The following is a 20,846-nucleotide window of genomic DNA, read 5'->3' as shown; positions in this document are numbered from 1 at the left end:
ATGTTGGAATATTGTCAAAGATTGTCCTAAATTTAGAGTTGTGCTAGTCGGTCCAGAAGTGCACATGAACAGCATCCCTCTACACTCTACACCCGATCATGTCTCGCATGTTGATGAAGATGATGCAGAAGGAGTGCCCGAAACGCCCCTCCCTGAACAAGCGTCGGGTTCGACTCGTTATCCAATTAGGCCTCAAGGTAAGAAGGCTTCAAAGAGAAAAGGGAGTGCTTCCAAGAACGATTATGCAAAGTTCATGGAAGAACTTACTCGCCAAGGTGAATTGACTTTGGTGAGGGAACTGGCGAAATATGAGGGTGATAAGGCTAGAGATGACGCAAAAGCTATAGCTATTGAGAGAGAATTTCAGGCTAATGAGAAAGAAAGAGAGCTACTTAGGCAAGAAATGGAACATGTTAGAGAAGAAAGACGGGCTCAACAAGATCATGAGATTATGAACATGCCTTTAGAAGGGAAGTCTCCAAATTCCAAATTTTTTTGGAAGTCAGAGAAAGCAGACGTGGTGCGAAAGAGGTGTGCAAGAGAAGTGATAGCAAGCCAAGGTGGTCCTAGCACCACAAGAGAAGATCATCCTAGCACCACAAATTGGTTAAGTGATGATGAATAGAGTACAATTAAAATTATTTTGTATTATTTTATAAATAAAAAAAATACTAATATTTTATTGCTTATTGCCAGGGCTATTGAAGTGTAACGGTGGAGATGCAAATTCTATTGCCAGGGCTATTTACTGTTCATTAAGGGCAGTTATTGTTCATTAGGTGGATTGAATAGTGCATTGCCTGGGGGGAGGGTTCCAACGCTGGAGTTGCTCTGAGAGACTTGTAATCTAGGATTATGTTGAAGATAGACTGCCAAGGAGAAAATCTTGAAATAGTTAGTAGTCTATTAATGAGATAAACAGATGTAGCAAAAGCTTCTACTCAATATTCATGAAGAACTTTAGATACAGTTAAAAGAGTCTAAGCAGTCTCAACTCTTGGCCTGTGCTTACGTTCCGCACACCCATTTTGCTCAGGGGTGTAAGGACAAGTAAGTTGATGCTGAATACCATTAGCAGATAAGAACTGAGAGAAAGCAATATTAACAAATTCACCACTAGAATCATATCGTAATGCAATAATGTTTGCTCCCAGAGACTTTTCAACAAGTAATTTCCATTTCATAAAAGTGGAGAGCACATCAGATTTGCACTTTAAGGGATAGAACCAACAATATCGAGTATAGTCATCTATGAAAATGACATAGTACCTAAAACCATGATGAGAAACTATGGGTGAAGGTCCCCATACATCCGTAAGTATTAGTTCTAAAGGTTTATGTGTAGTACAGCTGAAACTAGAAAATGGAAGCTTAGAACATTTCCCTAGTGCACAATCTGAGCAAAACTTCTTATTCGAACCTTCAGAAACAGAGACGCATGATTGAGATGCCAATTTATTTATGATCTTAGTAGATGGGTGACCCAATCTTTGATGCCAGAGATACCTTGGAGCTTTGACAGAGGTAGTGAGTGCTTGATTAGTTGCAGGAGATGATGATGAGTGAAGAGAATAGAAGCCATGTTGAACTGGACCTTTAAAAAGCGTCATCTCAGAAGAAAGATCCTTCACAGTGAAGTGAAAAGGATAAAGATGCATTGAACACCAATTATCAAGAAGAAATTGATTTGCAGACAAAAGATTATGCTTCAGATCAGGAGCATGTAAAACATGTTTCATTGCAAAAGAATCATGCGGAGCATGTAAACAAGAAGAACCAAAGTGGAGAATGGACAAACCTTTGCCATCTCCAATATACATTTGCTCGGGGCCATAGTATGGTTTTGGATTTTGAAGATTGGCATACGAGTTTGTCATATGCAAGCTGGCACCAGAGTTTATGATCCAAGTAGGTGTAGAATGTAAGGTGTTTGCAACCTTAGCAGAATGAGAGGATTTGCCACCATAGTTTTGATCCATGTGATGAGGACAGTCACAGGCTTCATGATCGAATTGGCGACAAATCTAACACGAAATCTTCTTGTTTGAGGAATAGTAGTTGCGAGCTCCACGGTTGAATCTTTGAGTGGTTTTACGAGAGTAGTTGTTTCTCCCAGTTTTGAATTTGTAATTGCCACAATTCTAATGATTACCACAATTTGTATTCTGGTACTTTCGCTCCACATTTCGACCTTAATTGTTGAATTGAGAGACATGATGAGCAACAAATGTTTGAGGATTAGGGTTTGCAAGCAAAGGAAGAATACCAGCTGAGGAGTTATACGCCTGAAACAGTGCAGCTAAAACTTTCTTCTTTGGATTAGTGAGTTAAATCTCTTTGCTCAGTAGTAAGCCGTGCAATTCATCAATAGTCGTATAACCAAGGCAAAATTAAATGGCATCCACAAAGAAGTCAAATTTAGGAGGTAAGCCATGAAGAGTGACTGAGATTAGTTCTGAATCTTCAACAAGAGCATCGGCACTCGCTAGTGCATCTGCGATTTCTTCAATTTGCTGGAGATATTGAGCCGCAATTGATTCACCTTTAACAATACTGCGAAGATGAGATCGGAGCTCGTGAATATAAGACTGCGATGCAGAGGCGAGTCACGATTCCAACTTCGCCCAAAATTCACGAGCAGAAGTCACACCAACGGTGTAATAGATGAGAGATTCAGAGAGGGTTGAATTAGTCCAAATGAGAATGTTTTGATCATTCTCAAACCAAGCAACATAGGATGGATTGAGAGTAGTAGTTCAATTTCCTGACGAATCAAGAAGATATTTGGGTAACGCTGCCGTAATTCTGTTAATAGGACCAATAAGATTGTAACGACAGAAGATCAGAGCAAACAAAGCACTCCAAGTCAGATAATTGATAGTTGTAAGCTTGATTGGAACCATAGATCCAATGTTTTGGATGGTGATGGAAGAAGAAATCGCAAAATTAGGGTTGGGAATTTCATTAAGAAGCGGATGAACAGGAGAATCCGATTCGGAAGATTGAAATGCAGAGGCCATCATAGTTGGAGATTAAGGAAGAAATCACAAACAGCAGAGAGAATATCTGAAGATTGAGGAAGAATTCACGATCAAGATCAAGAAATCAATCGATTGATCGAAGATGATGAAGAAGTTCAAGTGGTGCAGGGAGAGGCAGGAAAAGAAGATCGAAGAATGAGAGGTGTCGTAAGACTATTGACGGCTAATACCATATTAGGAAAAGTATTTTCCATTGCATAAATGAACAATGTTTACAGTTAGGTATTTATACACAAACTATCACAACTAACAGAAAAGGAAAAACAACCAAAACAAACTAAGATTCCTTATTTTCTAAGTATTCTCCCTTGTAGGTGTTATTACATTTTTATCCTTTATAAAATCATCTATTGTAAGTTATTTAGGTCACTGAACAACTGGATTGTGCTGTGCAAATATTTCCTAGTTTTTTTCTTGCTTCAAGACATTCGAACACGAGAAACCATTGGGTGTGGTACTAAGAAGAGAGGGTTATACTATGTGGATGATGTGGCATTGAGGTAGGTCAATCAAGTCCGTAGTGGTGACAGCAACAAGATCAAGACAATTTTGTTATGGCATCGTCGATTAGGGTATGGTAATTTAAGGAAGGTACTTTTGTCATTATTCAGTAATGTTTCAGACTTTACTCTTAAATATAGTGATTGAATCTTAGGTAAAATTCACCGTGCTTCGTACTAGTTAAGTTTCAATAAAAGAATGGTACCATTTGAGTTAATACATTCTGATGTGAGGGGTTCATCCCTTGCTACTACACAACATGAAATACATTGGTTTATTATATTTGTGGATGATTGCAATAGAATGACCTATATATCTATACACTATGAAGCATAAGAGTGATTTTGGCTCAATTTTTCAAATGTTTCACCATGGTCTGCACTAAATATTCTTTTCCTATCAAGGTCCCACAGTCTGATAATAGTGGCCAATATCTCAATTCCTGAACTTTCAATTTTTTCAAGAACACGGCATCCTTCATGAGACTACGTGTCCACAATCCCCACAATAAAACAAGGTGGCTAAACATAAGAATAGGCATATTTTGGAGACCACTCTATCTCTTCTTATTGGTGCCCAAGCACCACAGTCTTTACTAGGTGGATGTCGTTACTTATGTTGTGTATCTCATGAATCGGACCCTCCAAAGTTCTTAATTTTAAGACGCTAATGGAAGTTTTGGCCAACCATGTCACTTTGCCATCAACTTTTTGTTTGCTCCCATGTATATTTGGGTATGTAGTGTATGTATATCTCCAAAAAAATCAACGCAGTAAAGCTTGGCCTGTGTGCAGTTCAATGTGTATTTCTTGGGTTTAGTCCCCAACCAAAAGGGTATCCTTGTTGTCATCCTTCTTCATGGCACATGTATGTTACAATGGATGTCACATTTTCCAAGGCTGTAATGTTTTTTTACCTCGGATCTATCCTCTTCCAATCTTCAGGGGGAGATGAACGGTGAAGATTTCGGCTAGACTAATCTCCCAACCTAAACCTTAGTGGCCAATCCAAATGGACCGAGTGATTAACTAGGTTACCAGGCCTCAAACTTTGGATTAGAATGAGGGGGAGCGAGCCAAAACTTCACCGCCAGTCCAATTCCTAGCGATGTTGAAGATGACACAGACTTATGGGGTAAAAATGGAATAGATAGGCCGGGCAGGATTCAGTGACCCTTATTTTAAAAAATTACTAAATTTGATTTTTAGTAATTTTTTTTTTTAAATAAAATTTATGTAGATTATCATAATTTATTTTGTGAACATTTAACCTAAAAATATTTAGACTCTCATAAAAAAATGGATTTGCACATACTGATCAAATTATCCGGTCTTTTTTCTACTTTTCAAGTCATTTTAGTACAACTTTTAAATATTAGATCCTTTGTTATTTAAATCGTCCATCTCCTTGACTTGTAGTGATTTATCATTCAATGGATGACCAAAAAGTGATCGAATGATCCAATTTTTACTTTGTATATAAGCAAAACATTCAAAATTGTAGGGCGAGTCTTCCTACATGGCGCTCGACTCCAGACTAAATGAAGTTGTAGCCTACCCTCGAAGCTCTTCATAGTCAGGTGGGAAAGAAATATTAAGTGTGCTTCAATTTTTGGTGAATTTTGATTTAATAATTTTTTTAATTATTTTAGCAATTGGATTTAATTTGGACCGTTGGGTCTTTTTTTTTACCGTTAAATTTGATCACAGCCTTTAAATTAATTTATTTAGGAATTATATTTTAAAATAAAAAATTGAATCTAAACGTTGTATCAACCAACATCCCAATCTTTATAGCCGTCAGATTACAAAATAGGCTTTGAGATGGGATAAGGTGGCAGACAAAGCTGTCAGCAGTGGGTTTCACCCATTGTAGCTTTGCCGTGTGCAGGAAAGTGGAGCTCGTCTGGGTCGTAGTAGTCTTCAATTTCTGGGTGCATTCACCTCCATTGTGGGGGACCTACTGCTAACCTGCCTTATTTTTTAGCTATATCTACCCAAATTTAAATTTTGGCCTAATTGTTGAAAGAGATTTGGGGGTTTTAAAAATAAAATGTAGGTTTTAACTCAACCATTAGAGTTGTCACTTTGTACTACGGTTTGGTAGTCTTCCTCTTCATTTGTAAGTGAAGGATTTTAGATTCGATTATCGCCAAAGACGAATTTGAATCACATTATTGCTAGCTTATTGTGAGGCTTAGCCCACGTCTCCCACCCCTTAGATAATCTCCAACCCTTGGGCTAAAAGCAAAATTTTTTAGCTCAGAAACAGCTTTTCCGTTCCAACCCTTCTGGCCTAAAATTTTAGCCCAGGATTATTAAAGAATGAACTCAGGCTAATTTTTTTTTCTTAAATTAACTTAAAAAAAAATTATGTAGACTATCGTAAATTAATTTTATGAACATTTTAATCTAAAAATATTTAAATTCCGATAAATATTGAAAATTTTCCATTGCTTTGTCATCCTATGCAAAAAATACATAAAAACAATTGGTTGCAAAATAACATTATGTACATGACAAATAAAATATCAAGAAAAAAAAACTCACAATTTCTGTGGTGCTCCTTCCACTAGCCATGCCAACCATGGCTCTCTCCCGCCGCCGTTGCAGTTTTCATGAAACTTTTCAATGATTTTATTCCACAAAACCTTTTTATTTTGATTCGTGCCAACTGCACCATCTTTGCTAACAGAAACTCATGCCAAGTATAAAGCAACATCTTCCTCACATGTCCAATTACGACCTCTAATATGCTCTCTTGCCATGTTGAACGATTTGGAAATGGAAATAAATGGTAGAAAGAAAAATTGGAAGAATTGTAGGAGAAAATTGAGTTTTGTGTGGATGTTTGAACAAATACATAGGTATTTATAGAGTTTTTGGGTGAAATCTGAGTTAAATAATTTTTTTTAATTATTTTAGCCGTTGGATTTAAATTTGGACCGTTAGATTTGATTATATTCGATCTCAGTCATTGGATTCAATGTATTTTAAAATAACATTTAAAAAAAAACAAAATTTGAATCTAGATCGTTGGTTATCGTTGGATCAACCAACGGTCCAAAAATGCCAGTTGTTGGATGCAGAAAAGAGCCATTGGGCTCTGGGTTGTGGCCGACAGCAGCCCTGATACTGAGCCCCCTCTGTCGGGCGCTGAAGGCTCACGGGCCGCGTGAGGCGAGTGGGCGAGTGAATGGACTGAGAGTGGGTTAATTTTGGGCGAGTCCATGCGTTTGTGGGCTAAATTTTGGGGGGTATTGGGCCTTGGTTTGGCGTTTGGCGTTTGGCATTTAGCTTTTAACCCAAAGATTTTCTAGTTCATAAAAAAAAAAAAATAAATAAATAAATAAGTTAATAACGAATTGTCCATATTGTGAAAAGTTGAAGGACCGGACTTAAATTCCACCATAATTGACGAACCAAATTCTCCAGTTATAGCCGAGTTACGACCGAATTTCTCTTGACACAAACATCCACCCACTCTTTGACGCTAGTAAACTATCTTTTGCTGGGTAAGCAATCCTATTTGGTTTTGCTCATTCTTTTGTTTTTTATAAGGTAATTCAGCAAATGCAATAGCTTTGGTATTTTTTGTCCATTTATTTGCCGATAAATTAATCTTTCATTTCTCTTCTAGAAGTTGAACTTAGGTTTGAATTTGGGTTTAGGGTTTAAGCTGATGGAAGTGATTGTCTTTATGCGGTGGGTTTTGGGTTTTAAGTTAATGGAAGCGATTGTGTTGTTCTTGTAGCGGCGGTGGCAAATGGGGGAAGGGAGAGATAAAGTTGGTGATTCTCCAGTCGAAACGGCATCATTGGAGAGGGTGGAGGCCTTGCTGGAGGTAGCCAACTCCCTTCTCCAAAGCATTTGATTGTGCATTAAGATATTTATTAGAGATATAGATCCTTCTTTTACGATAAAAACTGTCAGGCTGCTAGGTACGATGACATGGATGATCTTAAAAGCTTAGAGTCTGCTGGTCTTTCTCTTGATTCTAAGGATCTCCACGGCCGAACAGGTTATTCATACCTTCTATTGTTGGTTTAAGGAATTAACAGATTCAACATGCGATGCCACTTTGTGGCTTCATCTACTTCTTGTAACTTCCTTTGTTTGTTTGCATCACTTGTATCCCATGTAATAATGTTGGAACTTGGACTGGATCAAATCACCCATCTGGAGGCCTTCATTTCACAAGACTAGCACTGGATAGTCACCCTTTCTTTCTTCCTTTCTTAGTTCTTGTACTAGTTGGTCTCCATAAGGTTGATACTGTAACGAACAGAGCAATGATCTGCCATCAGCAGTGCTTTAGGAAAAATCTCAAAAATATTTCTATGGTTAACATATCTGAGATTCAGCGGGTAAGGTCACTTTTATGTACCCTCAGAGTAAGAGGTTTGATAACATTGATAACAATCTGTAAATCTTGCGAAGAAGGTAGAGAAGTTGAAGAGATGCAGGAGTGGTATTGGAAGAACAGGGATCTCAAAACCTAATTTGTCTTAGGTTTTCCATTTCATCAGAAAATAGTTAGGCGTTAGCATATTTGAGAATATGAGGGTTGAAGAGGTGGATTATTTGATAGTCTTGTTTTTATTGTATAATTTGTTTATAGATAAAGTCTTGTTTTCAAAGAAAGGGGATGATCCCTCTACTCTTTCTTAACTGTGGGTGAATCAGTAACACCTCCTGAACAGTAGATTCCAAAGTCCAAGGACTACACAAAAAGCTAGAATTTTAAGTCATCTTTCTGGTTCAATGTTGCATTAGTTATGGGTTGCATCCTTCCCTCTTCCTTATTCTTCTTTGCAGACTTCGTCTCCTTCGGTTCTTCTTTTCTTCCCTATCAGGACTTTAACTGACATTTGACATGTGGCCGTGAATATTCCTTTGTTTCTTGGATAAGTGGCTTTACTTTTGGCTTCGGCTGAGATTTTTATAATTGGGTTGATTATTAGTGTATGTCCTCCCAAGTAAGGAGACATGTTAGTTACCTTGAAATTTATCATATGCTGAGCTAGATTTTGTGTTTATGCAGTATGCAACGAATATCCTTTTCTTTTCCTTTCACCAAATTTCCAAATTCTATTATTTCCTTGCTTCTTAGCTGTTTATGGTTTCTAAACTAGTTCAAACAGCTGACCAAAATGAAATTTCATTCCTTGATATGAATTAATAAAGCATAACAAACCTTCAGATATTGATGGTTTTTAATATGTCATGTTGCCATTTTAAAGCTTTATGTGAGAAATTATTATTCGTTAGGCTTAGTTTTCTGCCGTTATCTTCTTTTGGTTCTTGGTCAAGGATTTGTAGATTATGACATTCATACAGGGAAGCTAATATAATTTATGCTCGCAAAAACAAATACTTCTAAGTTGAATTTCAAGACTTTGATGTGAATGTTTATTTTATTTTATTTTATTTTTTCCATTTTTAATTGTTATAGTTAGTGATAATTAAGCTATCGGTCATCTACAAGCTAATGCAAAACTGTGTTTGAATCAGTTATGGTTTAACTGCAGCACTACACATGACTTCTGCTAATGGGCATCTTCAGATTGTGGAGTATCTAATCAGTAGAGGAGTGGTGAGGTTTTTTACTTTGATACTCTTTTGATTGATTGAAGTAGGGATAATGGTTTTAACTATTTACTTAGTGTTTTGCATGGATAACATGTAATTGATTTAGAGATAATATCATCAATTTGATCTTATGCTATGAGTATGACTAGCTAGCTCCAAAAGAAAGAAAGAAAGAAAGAAGGCTAAATATCCAAAATGGTCCCTGAGATTTGCATAATCAATAGAAATGGTCCCTAAGATTCAAAATCAATAGAAATGATCCCTGAAATTGTACACCATCCATGATTTTGGTCCTTCCGTTAAAAACTCTTTTGGGCAATTTTCAAAGTTTCGTAACTCAATCGATTTTTAACCAAATTCAACCCATAATATATCAAAATGATGATAGGGAAGTGTAGAATAAGATTATACCTATTTGGAAGCCCAATGGTTGCCGGAGATGGCCGGAAAATAGCCTGAAAGATAACTGGTTCGTTGGAAAACTGGCCGGAAACTGGGTAAACTTTAAACGTTCATAACTTCTTCAATAGTCAACGAAATTGAGTGATTCAAAAACAAAAATCATACTTCACGATGAGACGAAGATAATGATACCTTTCTCAACGGCCAAATCACTCATTGAGAAGTATGATTTTTGTTTTTGAATCACTCGATTTTGTTGACTATTGAAGAAATTATGAACGTTTAAAGTTTACGCAGTTTCCAGCGAGTTTTCCAGCGAACCAGTCATCTTTCAGGCAATTTTCCGGCCATCTTCGGCAATCATTGGGCTTCCAAATATGTATAATCTTGTTCTACACTTTCCTATGTTCATTTTGATTAATTATGGGTCTAATTTGGTTAAGAATCGATTGAGTTACAAAGCTTTGAAAATTGCCCTAAGAGTTTTTAAGGGAATGACCAAAATCATGAATGGTGGACAGTCTCAAGGACTATTTCTATAGATTTTGAATCTCAGGGACCATTTCTATTGATTATGCAAATCGTAGGGACCATTTTGGATATTTAGCCAAGACTGAAAAAGGTCAATTTTCATCATAAAAGTTGACCATTTGTTGGATGAGCATTCATCTTAAGAATACATTTTCGGACGTGTATATTATTGATTGGCTTCTTAATGCAGTAACTTAGTCAAGCTAATTCAATGTTTTTAATCTATGTTTGATGCATAATCGTCCAAACTGAACTCCCCAAGGTCGGTTGTGACTTATTTAAAATGATCTATAATAATGTCTAAGGTCCATTAGGAAAAGTGAGCGAAGACGTGAAGTATTGAAGAGCTATTCAATCCAACTCCTTGTGGATATAAGTCCTTTTACCATGGCAGTTTGGTTTAATATATTCATTATATCGTTGTGGACTTTAATCTATGTGTTGTGTTCAGTTGGGGTTACTATAGTTACATTTTTAGGTGGATGACTCATTAATCGATCAATACAATGAAATTCTAACAAGTTTGCTTCAACGTATAAGCTTGCATCTTATTACTGAAGCAATCACTTTAGCTGATATAAAGCATTTACGTAGAGTCTGTCCCTCATTTAAAGTGACAAATGTTTTTGTTTTCGTCTTGAAGCTTTAAGTTCGTTTATATAATTTCCATTGTGATATCTTGGAAAAGATTGACTGCGTGTTGTCCATCTTCTAGTTGTGATATGTCGTTATGGTAAATTCTAATTAGTTTGTAATGCTTGTGTAAGGATCTGAATGCTACAAATGAGGAGATGAATACACCTCTACACTGGGCTTGCCTGAATGGACATGTTGAGGTTATTATTTTGGTTGCTAGGCAGTGGGCACGGTTATATTCACTTGTGCTACTTCATTGTTTAACGTTTTTGCCTTTGCAGGTGGTTAAGAAATTGATCTTAGCAGGAGCAAATCTTAGTGTATTAAACAGGTAAGCATTGTAGCACGTGAACTAAACCCTGAACTTATTTGAAAAAACAAGTTTATACACAGTTTACTATAACGACGGTTGTGGCGTTGTTATCTTCAGCTACGAAAGGACTCCAGTTGATGAAGCAGTGAGCAGGGGAAGGATGGATGTTCTGGATGCCGTTAATGCGGCGGCTGCCCAAGTAGAGCTTCGTCATGTCAGCGTGTCCTAGTGTACTATTGAGCCCCCTAATGAAAATGACTTATGATAATAGTGATAGATGTTATCTTCTTGTAGAATGCAAGCTTTGATATGAAATAATGAAGGTTTTGGTGATAGCTGTAAAACTAGAGAGGGTCAAATGCGTCTTTGGCCACTGTGTTATTGCCATCATCTCTGTTTTGGTAATTGTAGTTTTATCGAGTACAATTTTGAAAGATAGAGAGTAATGGGTGGATTTAGAAAATTGTCCCTAAATTTATATTTAGGAAAACAAATAAAACATGTTTCAAAACCTTCAATCTTAACCAAAGGTATTCGAATAACTTTATTTAATGGTTACGACAAATCTAACATCAAACCAGTCTAATAAAACTGGCCCAAGCAATGAGTTTTTTATTTTACCCTCATGGCAAACCATGTTCTCTTAAAACTAAATCAAGATTTAACTACTCCATGGGAAGAAAAGGTCATCGAACGCCTTCTCCTTCATATGAGAAGTCCTTAAATTCATTAAATCTTGTCAAGTTCCTCCCTACTATAAGATTGGAAGCTATTCTAATGAATTTTCGTTCAATATAAGATTGAAAAACAATTAATGAAGAGAAATTGAAATTAAGAGCTCAAACCTTGCTTTATAAATTATATTGGACGGTGATTTTAATCAAGTGCCAATGAACCAATCAACTTTTTCGTCTATTTTCCATGCGTCTTTTCTTTGCTTTTTCCGATAGCTTTTAAGACAAATGTATATTTTAAGTACTAAAACGTTGTAAGAAGCCTGGAATCCATGAATAAAGGTGTGCGATGCTTCCAATGGTGCGCATTGCATTGATGCTTTTCCAATTCAAATATTTTGGCATTTCTTTTCAGTAGCAATTCAAGGCAATCAAACATTCCTGAAAGTGAAAGCATTACTATAATTGGAAGCAACTGTGCTCAAGTCACTACACACACTCTCTTTTTAATTTCAAAATATAATATTAACGATATCCTTTCATTCAAAGAGAGGTTCTTGTGTGAGCCAACTGCCATCCAATGTTTAAGTTAGGACTTAGTAGATAAAATGATTGCAAATGCTCTAGTTTTCCAGGAGGAGAACCATTTAGCTTCCATATATAGTTGATGGTTGTGCCTTTATATAGCGGCAAGTTCTAGTAGTAAATACAGAAAAGAGTCGCAATACCATTGCTTAAAGAAAATGAGTATTGAGGTTTAATTTTCCTTCTTCTACTTTTTGTATGTAATTTAACTTCCCTGACTACATTCTATATGTACATATAAAATGCTTGAATTTGATATTGTGCGTCCTTTTTGCTTCCATTTTTGCAACATGCTTGAATTTGGTATGTTTAGGCACGTCATTTAATTAATATATTCAACAATGTATAAATTGTAATTCAACTGCTGTATCGGAAATACTTTTCTTTTTCTTATATAATTTAAAATATTGTTCCTCTACCTCTTGCTTGGTCACAGTTATGTTTTGAGGATAATTTCTATTGAAATTACAATTATATAATCCTGCTTTGGAATCACATTGGTAATGGTCTCCAACTCTATGTTTGAACGAAGGACTTAAGTAGCTATGATTAGTTTCATTTTGACGTATCCCCGTGTCATTTCCTCATGTCCGTGTTAGTGTCCATGCATGGTAGGGTACGGGAAAAGATTGTCGATTAGGTTAGATGGTGATCAAACGCAAGTGTCATGTCTTAAAGTGGCTTTGGTTGGAATGAAGAGAAGAAGTGGGTCGAGGTTGAGAGTGATGATGCATGGAAAGCTCATACCATTTTCTTTTCATTAAAAACAAGAAAATTGTGCTTCTAATGGGACCTGGCCTGCCTATTTACTATTCACTTCCTTTTTCTGTCAAATAAATTGTTTTTACTGTCATTATATATGTGACCTTGTTATGATGTTGGATGTATTATTATATTTTCTATCGTAGGTGCATAAATATGCTAATGAATGGAGAGATAGACCTTTTCCAAGGTTTGAAAGGTTTTTGTATACATTTGGCCAGGATCGCGCAACTAGAAAAACGACTTTATAGCTCTTTCGGAGATGGTTATGGATGATGATGAAGAGATGGATGCATCTGAAACTAACATTGGGTTAGAAGGGAGTCATCAAACTAAAGTAGCAAGTAGCAACTCAAGCTCATTCTGATTCATCATCCGCTTTCTACAAGTAGGAAAAGAGAAAGGCCAAACGAAATTTTGGATGGCTTGGCCTAATTGCTAGTCTACCAAAGAATGTGGTGGGGGGGTCATGATTTTAAAATGGTAAAGTTGGTTGATAGGTCGAAGGCGCATTGCGAAGATGATGATCATAATTTGTCCATAACAGTCCAATGAACTGGGATTCAAAGCCTAACCAATCCATAACAGTCCAATTCTGTTTCAACGACCCATTCTCATCCATCCCATCAAAGGAGCCCTTGGGGGTGCATAGGAGCTCAACTAGCAAAACTATGGGCGCAAGAGAGGTTTCAACAATTTTTCTATTTTATTTTTAACAACCGAGAATAGACAAAAGGTTACTATATTTCCATTAACTCACTCAATGCCAAGTCTGCCCAAGTTAAGAAACTAAAGAATAATATTTATTATAAATGCGCACTAAGGCACAATATTCTAACCACAACCCTAGCTAGCTCTAGCCAGTTAATTTCTTCTTTCCAAAACCCAGCACGATATGTACCATCTTAACCCTACTTACAGAATACATGCATGCTCACACTCATGTCATGCTCATCCATGATTCAGTTCAGGAGATATACACCTTCAAAATAGACCAAGCATCAGGTAGTGATCTAGGTTTTATTCATAACTTGTAAGTCTGTAGTGAAGAAAGTTGAGGTTCCATCATAAAACCAATTGACAATATATAAAGTAACCAACTTACTTATAAACTCATGCAATCCCTTCTCTCATCAATGTAAGACTCATTTTCAACACGTAACCCCTAAAAGTGAAGTAGTTTTATCACAAATTTAACAAAAAGATGTACAGTCATTGGTCTTATTTCAAACAAGTGGACTTTTTCCTAATAAAGCCTCACAAAATTGAAATTGTATGTACTTAGGGAATTGTTATTAGCACTTCAAAAATCTCATTCTACACTCCAAACTTTCTATATTAGAAAAGAAAAATACACTCGTGAGGAGTGTAGAATGAGAGTTTTGGAATGCCAATAACACTTCCCTATATTTATCCTTAAAGTAATTACTTAGGTCGTAAAGGTATTAATCCATATCAAAGGGGTGAATGAGCTCATTAACCTAAGAAGTGGATTCAAGTATTATTCATGGAACAACTACAGAAAAACTTGTGCATATATATGATTTAGCTAAAAATGGCAAAGATACATGCATGAAGCCGAAACCCTGGACAGGACAATCCCAACGAATAAGAGCCAAAAACAAAACCCTAGCTAGACAACCGAAGAAGGGGAACAAATGGAAAAGAAGGGAGCTAGGTTCTCATGGAGTAGGATCCTAGGGATAAGTTCATCCTATACATTCATTAGTCATGGCCAAAAATTATTTTGAAATTTTTATTTAAAATTGAACATAAACAATACCTAACAAAAACTAACTGCACAATATACGATGAACAAATAAGATGAATTGATTCCTAAAATCCTCACAAAGAGTATCCGGAAAACATCCTCATCCGGTTCTCATCTCATGGAAAATATTAGAAAGGATATAATATAGGGTTTCTCAAAAAAACCTTCTTAATCGATTAAGAAGAATGGGCAGGACAGCTTCTAGAAAGGGTATACACACAAAACTGCAACTTACAAGTAGAAATGATTTAATTCATCATCACCATGATATATATTATTAATTAAATAAATACATAAGCAAAATGATTGGAAATAAATCATGGAACAAGCACAAAGAGAAAGAGTGTAGCAAGGATAAACAATAATGATTTTTTCCAACTTACATTTATGAATCAAATCATGAGCTGCAAATATATGAAGTGCATGGATCTGAAGGATGAATAAAACCCGAGTTAAAAACAATACAGTTCAGGTACTGCACAGTTAGTAGTAGAAAATAAACAAACACTTGCAAACAATGCTTTTCTATATGGAAAATGATATATATATACACACACACACACACATATATGTCTATAATGCAGCCAACAAGAAGACGGGACAAATGTTACAAAGATTAACAAAAAAATTTTACATGAATCAAGTGGTTTAGCAACTTAGCATTAGGATAGATCAAAGAATAACAATAGGTATTTATAAATACAACACATAGTTAAGCTATATATAACTCAAGATCATAAATGTGAATCAATAGTTTATTTTTCAAGCGGTAATTTTACTCAAAGCTATACTAAGAGGAGGGGGGAAGGGTTTGAACTCAGAACGCAGTGAGTCGAAGATGACTACTTGCCAAAATAATACAAATTTAATATCTTATTCACTCATCAACAAAACTTCCAATCAATCCTTTTTCTCTTGGGTACCTAATATCGATATGAGCTCCCAAATTCAGTTCAAGAGAGACTCAGGAAAAATAACAAAATACAAAATATATATTAGGAATAGCAGTACGAAGATATATATATATATATATATATATATATATTACATGTATAGAGGAATAGCTAATCAAAACTGGGCATGTCACATAATTAAGGTGATTACACTTAGAAGAGGTGATCATGTGCAGCATAGTAAGAATTAATATAAAACAAAAAATGAATGTGAACGAAATCCACATGATTAAACCAATCTAGTAATATATATTTAGTTCAGACAAGCAAAGGGGACAGCATGTGGGAGAAAGAGAAAATCTAAGTAATAAGCATTGAATTTAGACACCCTCCTTCATTAGCCCTTAATTAATCAACACTAGTCAACATTTGTATGCAACATTAATTTCAACTAAAACAAAACAAATCACCCAAATCTACGTACGGTAGCATCAATCACAAGAAACCAAATAAGCATTCTGGATAACACTTATCTAGCTAATTAAGCACAAATATATATTAAACATATACAATTAAGGAAATTAATCTTATAGCAAGCATTCAATGGAGGAAGAAGAATACAGAATATTTTTTTCTGTAAAATTCATATAAAGATCACTATTGGGCAAGAATATTGTACCACCTAGCTAGTGCCATATATATGATCCGAAATTTTAAAAGAGAAAAAGAGTAGTACAAATTAAACTTATGGGGTGGGATCCGCTTCACAAGATGTGAGACAACCAATAATCAATTGGTTGTGCATTGACAGTCTGTCTCACATCCCTTGAAGCGAAATTTTGTTCCTCCTAATAAGCACACATGTATACATTGGGACACGATAACCACATACCCCTTTCTTATCCTAACGCATCTTTACTAATTGTATTGAATATACCAAACGGATACAACCTGACATGATTAAACATGAATGTATAGGGAGGAAAAATATCATTTCCATATATAAGGGACCAAAAATACATGGAAATTGAGTAGCATATAAAATAACAATATAAAGGTTGGAAGAAAGTAATATATTAGATTTTGTGTATATACACACACACACATATTTAAGAAGCATTTGGCATACAAGAATACAAAGGAGAAACAGGTGACATATAATGTTGATGAACGCATGCAAATGCACGATTGTCCAAAAACAGTGAAGGGAGATTCTAAAAGTAGTAAAGTGAATGGAAAAGGACATGTATAAAATGCTTTTTCTTCTTTGGCAACAAATGATGGTAACATTACAACTACTCTCATTCCCTCATGCTAAAAAGTAGCACTACCAAGTCTACCATTTCCCACATTTACTTCTACCCTTGATGATCCATGAACAAGCTAGACTTAGCATCATGTGTACCATCTCTCTAATAGAGATAAGACCTATATGCATTAGCGAGTCTTATCTCTATTAAAGAGATTGTACAACTGATGGTACAAATAGATGTTAAGTGTAGTATTATTCAAAAAAAAAAAATATATATATATATATATATATATATAGATATATATCGGGAAGGAAAGAAAATCTGCTACTTCAGTGAAAATATTAATTTGGCCCTAATATCGAAAATATATAGCTGGAATAATAAATACCAGGTCTAGCACAATTATTTGGATATATAATTTCTTTACTTTTTCTTTGCTTATGAAAAATAATTAAGAGAATACTTTACACTGTAGATTTCACCTTTGACAAGCAAAATCTAATGAAAAGAAAGAACAAGAGGAAAAACAAGTAGATGAGAAGAAAGCAAAATGCAGCTTCTATAAAATGCAGTTTATTATGAGAATAGTGCTAGGTAGACTAAATTCGCAAACTAAATAATGTGTCACCAATAGAAATAAGCACGTTAATCAACACTTAAATAACAATCTAATCATCAACTTCTATGTCATTTAGTTTACAAGATTTAATTTACAAATTTAGCCTCCCTTATAATCCACCTAGAGCATCTTATGCAAATGCAACCAAATAGAAACTAGAAAGTTAGAAGCCGTGAATCTGAAAACAATGAAGGGGAGAAATTAAGGGCCTAGTTGATAACCATTTCAGCTTTCACTCGTTTGACAATTGTTTAGTTTATAACAAAAATTTGAAAATTGAAATTCATAATTTGAAAATTCGAAAAATGTAGCTATCAGTTTTTGGTAACAAATGACCTTTCATTTTTCAAAAAAAAGAAAAAGTAAAACAAAATGGTTATTAAATGAGTTATAGACGTGTTAGTAGAATGCAAGTTTCAAATATTAACAGGTTAACATATATAGTAGGAAGAAAAGTTAGACAAGTACAATGTTGTTCCTTCCGAACCACAAGGGGTAGGGGGTACCTAATTAAATAAATCCACGGTATAACATCAATTTATTGGATTACCAAAGTTTGAACCTCCCAGCAATCCTGCACCAGACGCGGCATAAACATCCGACGGGTCAAGAATCGGAGAAGAAGCCCCATTTCTTCCTCCGCCATTGCCACCACTAGTAGTGCCACCACCCCCCAAATGCAATTCAGAGATGTCAGGAAACCCTTCTCTACCATCAACTCCTTGATCATACAAGAAGCCTTTGAACACATGACCGTTAATTTTGACAACGGCCTGATATGCGTACTCATCCTCGCCGTCCTCCACGGCAGTCACTCGAACACACTTGAAAACCGCTGGGGCACGTACTTGTCCCGGCAATGGATCTTTGAAACCAGCATCTGTATGCATAAATTATACAAAAGATGGTACATTTTTGTTAGTGAAATAAAACAAGTGAATCGAAACCCTAGATAGTCAAATAATACACATGTATATATATGATTCGAGAGAGAGAGAGAGGTGAATTAAAGAACCTTGGTGACTAGAACTAGTGTCGTAGCTTCTAGGGGGAGTAGTGTTGGAAGTGGAAGTGTGAGAAGGGGTGATTTGAGAGGCGCCAACCAGTCTGGGCTTCTTGGCACTAGAAGTCGACCCAGAATTAGACCCAGCCCCACCGCCAGCCGCTGCAGACATCAGCTGCCGCTCCCTGCGCCGAGCCGCCGGCACCCAGGTGCTCTTCACGTGAGTCGCACAGTCGAAACCCCGGCTCTTGCAGCACGTCCTGCACCGCCGGTGCGTACAATCCTTCTTGGCCTGGTTCCCGCAGTCTTGACACGTCATGGTGGACGACCCCGACGATGCAGCAGCAGACCCAGCGTTCATAATGTTATTCCCTCTCCCGCCGCCAACACCGCCTCTTCCTCCACCACCTCCATCTTGGTTTAAGTGGATCCCGCCTAGATTAGTAGTAACGGCGGCCTCATGATGATTTTTCTTGAAGAAATGTGGCGGGTTCTGCTGCCACAATTGAATCCCTCCCCCTCCCCCTGCTGCTGAGGAGCTTCTGTTGTTGCGCTGATGGCCGCCACTCATCATACCCATACTCATTCCCATTCCCATGCTCATACCCGCAGGTGTGTGAGTGTCTTCGTCATCGTCATCGACATTTGACATATTAGGTGGGGCGAGACAAGGGGTTGCTGTGAGAAGAGGAATGACTCCGACGCCGACACCAAGAGCGGTTGCGGGATTGTTGGAGGCATTGATGGAGTGGTGATGGTCGGAGGAGGAGGAGAGGAGATTGGGGTCGTGGCCGGGGTGGTGGTGGAGATGGGTGTTGTGGTGGTAGGCGGCGGCTGGGGCAACGACAAAGACGTCGCGGAGGCCGACCATGCCGGCCATCTCGGGAGGGAGGTGGCCGTAGGTGAGGGGTCTGTTGGAAGGGGCGGAGGACCACATGGACATGGTGGAAGGGGAGGCGGAGGAGGGTCCAGCGGCGGCGGGCCCCGCATTGAAGCCGAGGGAGAGGACGTCGATGTCGGGATGGTGAGTCGTGGGCCGCCCTGTGGTAGCGGAGTTGTTGGAGGAAGATGAACCCACCCAATCTGCAAATGCACCCGAATCGGAAGGCAGCCTCCTTGTAGTAGCCACAACTACTGAATTAAGTAACCCAGCTCAAACCTACACCCTTTTCTCAAATTTTCTAATTGGCTTGTTCTTCCTTCCTTCTTCTGAGCTCTCTCTCTCTCTCTCTCACACACACACACACACACACACACACACATATATATGTGAAGGAGGAGGATGAGAGGGAGAAAATCTATGTGTGGGTGTTATGTGTTTGTATGAAAAAGTTGTGTGTCTGAAATTTGATCAGATTTGGCGCAAGAGATGGTTGTTGTATCGACGTGAGAATAAAGCTATTCCCAGGTTCAGTTTTTAGAGAGAGAGAGAGAGAGAGAGAGAGAGAGAGAGAGAGAGGGTTGTGTTGGGTGTGTGTGAATATATATATGCCTATGTATATATATATATATATGCAATTGGAATAGTGGCGGTGCCGTCACTGGTGGTTCCGTTGCTGCTGCTGCTTCCACTGTCACTCGTTTGGCTTTTTATGAAGAAAAAGTTGGTTTATTTCTGATCAGAAACAGATGGAGAGTTTCTACTTCTGCTTTTGGTTGTGCTTGTTCTTGTAATTGTGGGTGGGGGGGGCTGCCCCCAAAACCCCAAACTGAGAGTACAGCAGAATTAGACAACACCAAGCATAACCTATCTCCTCTCTACTGATGAGAGAGAGAGAGAGAGAGATGCAATAACAAATTAATAGCAACAACGACCTTTGCTGGGTATTTTCTGCTGTTGCTATTGTGCCCAGTAACCTTTCTCTCTCAACATCATCATGGATCCATATCTATCCATCCCCTTCTCTTCTCTTCTCTTCTCCTCTCTCTCTCTCTCTCTCTCTCTCAGAGCTAGTACTGATGAGCCTTTTTATCTTTTCCTCTTAACTCACTCTCTCTCTCCTTACAAACCCTTCCTCAGCATGTTTCCTAGACAGCCAACTGAAGGAGGTGGGTTCCTCTCTACCTCTCACTCCCTCCCTCACTCACTCTCTCTCTCTCTCTCTCTCTCTCTCTCGCTCTAATAATCACTTAGCCTAAGGGCAACACAACATATTTCATAGGAGGAGAGACACAGGACAATAAAGCCACAGAGAGAGGGAGTACAAAGACTTTTGTTCTCTAGTTTTTGTAGGTTTGTGAGTCTTGAGAGCAATTCCACCCGTTGTGGGA

The 20,846-nt window shown here is 37.3% G+C and overlaps 2 protein-coding genes across 4 annotated transcripts; one reads left to right on the top strand and one right to left on the bottom strand.

Annotated features, from left to right (window-relative positions):
- The first annotated feature begins 6,965 nt into the window (after positions 1–6,965).
- LOC137714712 (ankyrin repeat-containing protein P16F5.05c) lies at positions 6,966–11,350 on the top strand. 3 transcript variants are annotated; one of them, XM_068453859.1, is made up of 7 exons: positions 6,966–7,056; positions 7,296–7,385; positions 7,475–7,562; positions 9,073–9,137; positions 10,834–10,902; positions 10,984–11,033; positions 11,133–11,350. In XM_068453859.1, exons 2-7 carry the CDS (start codon positions 7,308–7,310, stop codon positions 11,242–11,244), a joined length of 462 nt encoding a protein of 153 aa, XP_068309960.1. In that variant the 5' UTR covers positions 6,966–7,056; positions 7,296–7,307; the 3' UTR covers positions 11,245–11,350. The 3 variants fall into 3 exon arrangements, with proteins under 3 accessions (XP_068309960.1, XP_068309959.1, XP_068309958.1); XM_068453858.1 differs by having other exon boundaries at positions 7,052–7,102; XM_068453857.1 differs by lacking the exon at positions 6,966–7,056 and having other exon boundaries at positions 7,153–7,385.
- Positions 11,351–17,986: 6,636 nt separating this feature from the next.
- Positions 17,987–19,895, bottom strand: LOC137715377 (protein LATERAL ROOT PRIMORDIUM 1). The gene is made up of 2 exons (XM_068454682.1): positions 18,588–19,895; positions 17,987–18,452 (listed from the first exon to the last, which is right to left on the bottom strand). Exons 1-2 carry the CDS (start codon positions 19,516–19,518, stop codon positions 18,106–18,108), a joined length of 1,278 nt encoding a protein of 425 aa, XP_068310783.1. The 5' UTR covers positions 19,519–19,895; the 3' UTR covers positions 17,987–18,105.
- Positions 19,896–20,846: the final 951 nt, after the last annotated feature.

The sequence above is a fragment of the Pyrus communis genome, chromosome 14 (genome assembly GCF_963583255.1).
Source record: "Pyrus communis chromosome 14, drPyrComm1.1, whole genome shotgun sequence".
In the NCBI taxonomy this organism is placed as follows: Eukaryota; Viridiplantae; Streptophyta; class Magnoliopsida; order Rosales; family Rosaceae; genus Pyrus; species Pyrus communis.
This window is presented reverse-complemented; position numbering and strand designations above follow the sequence as displayed.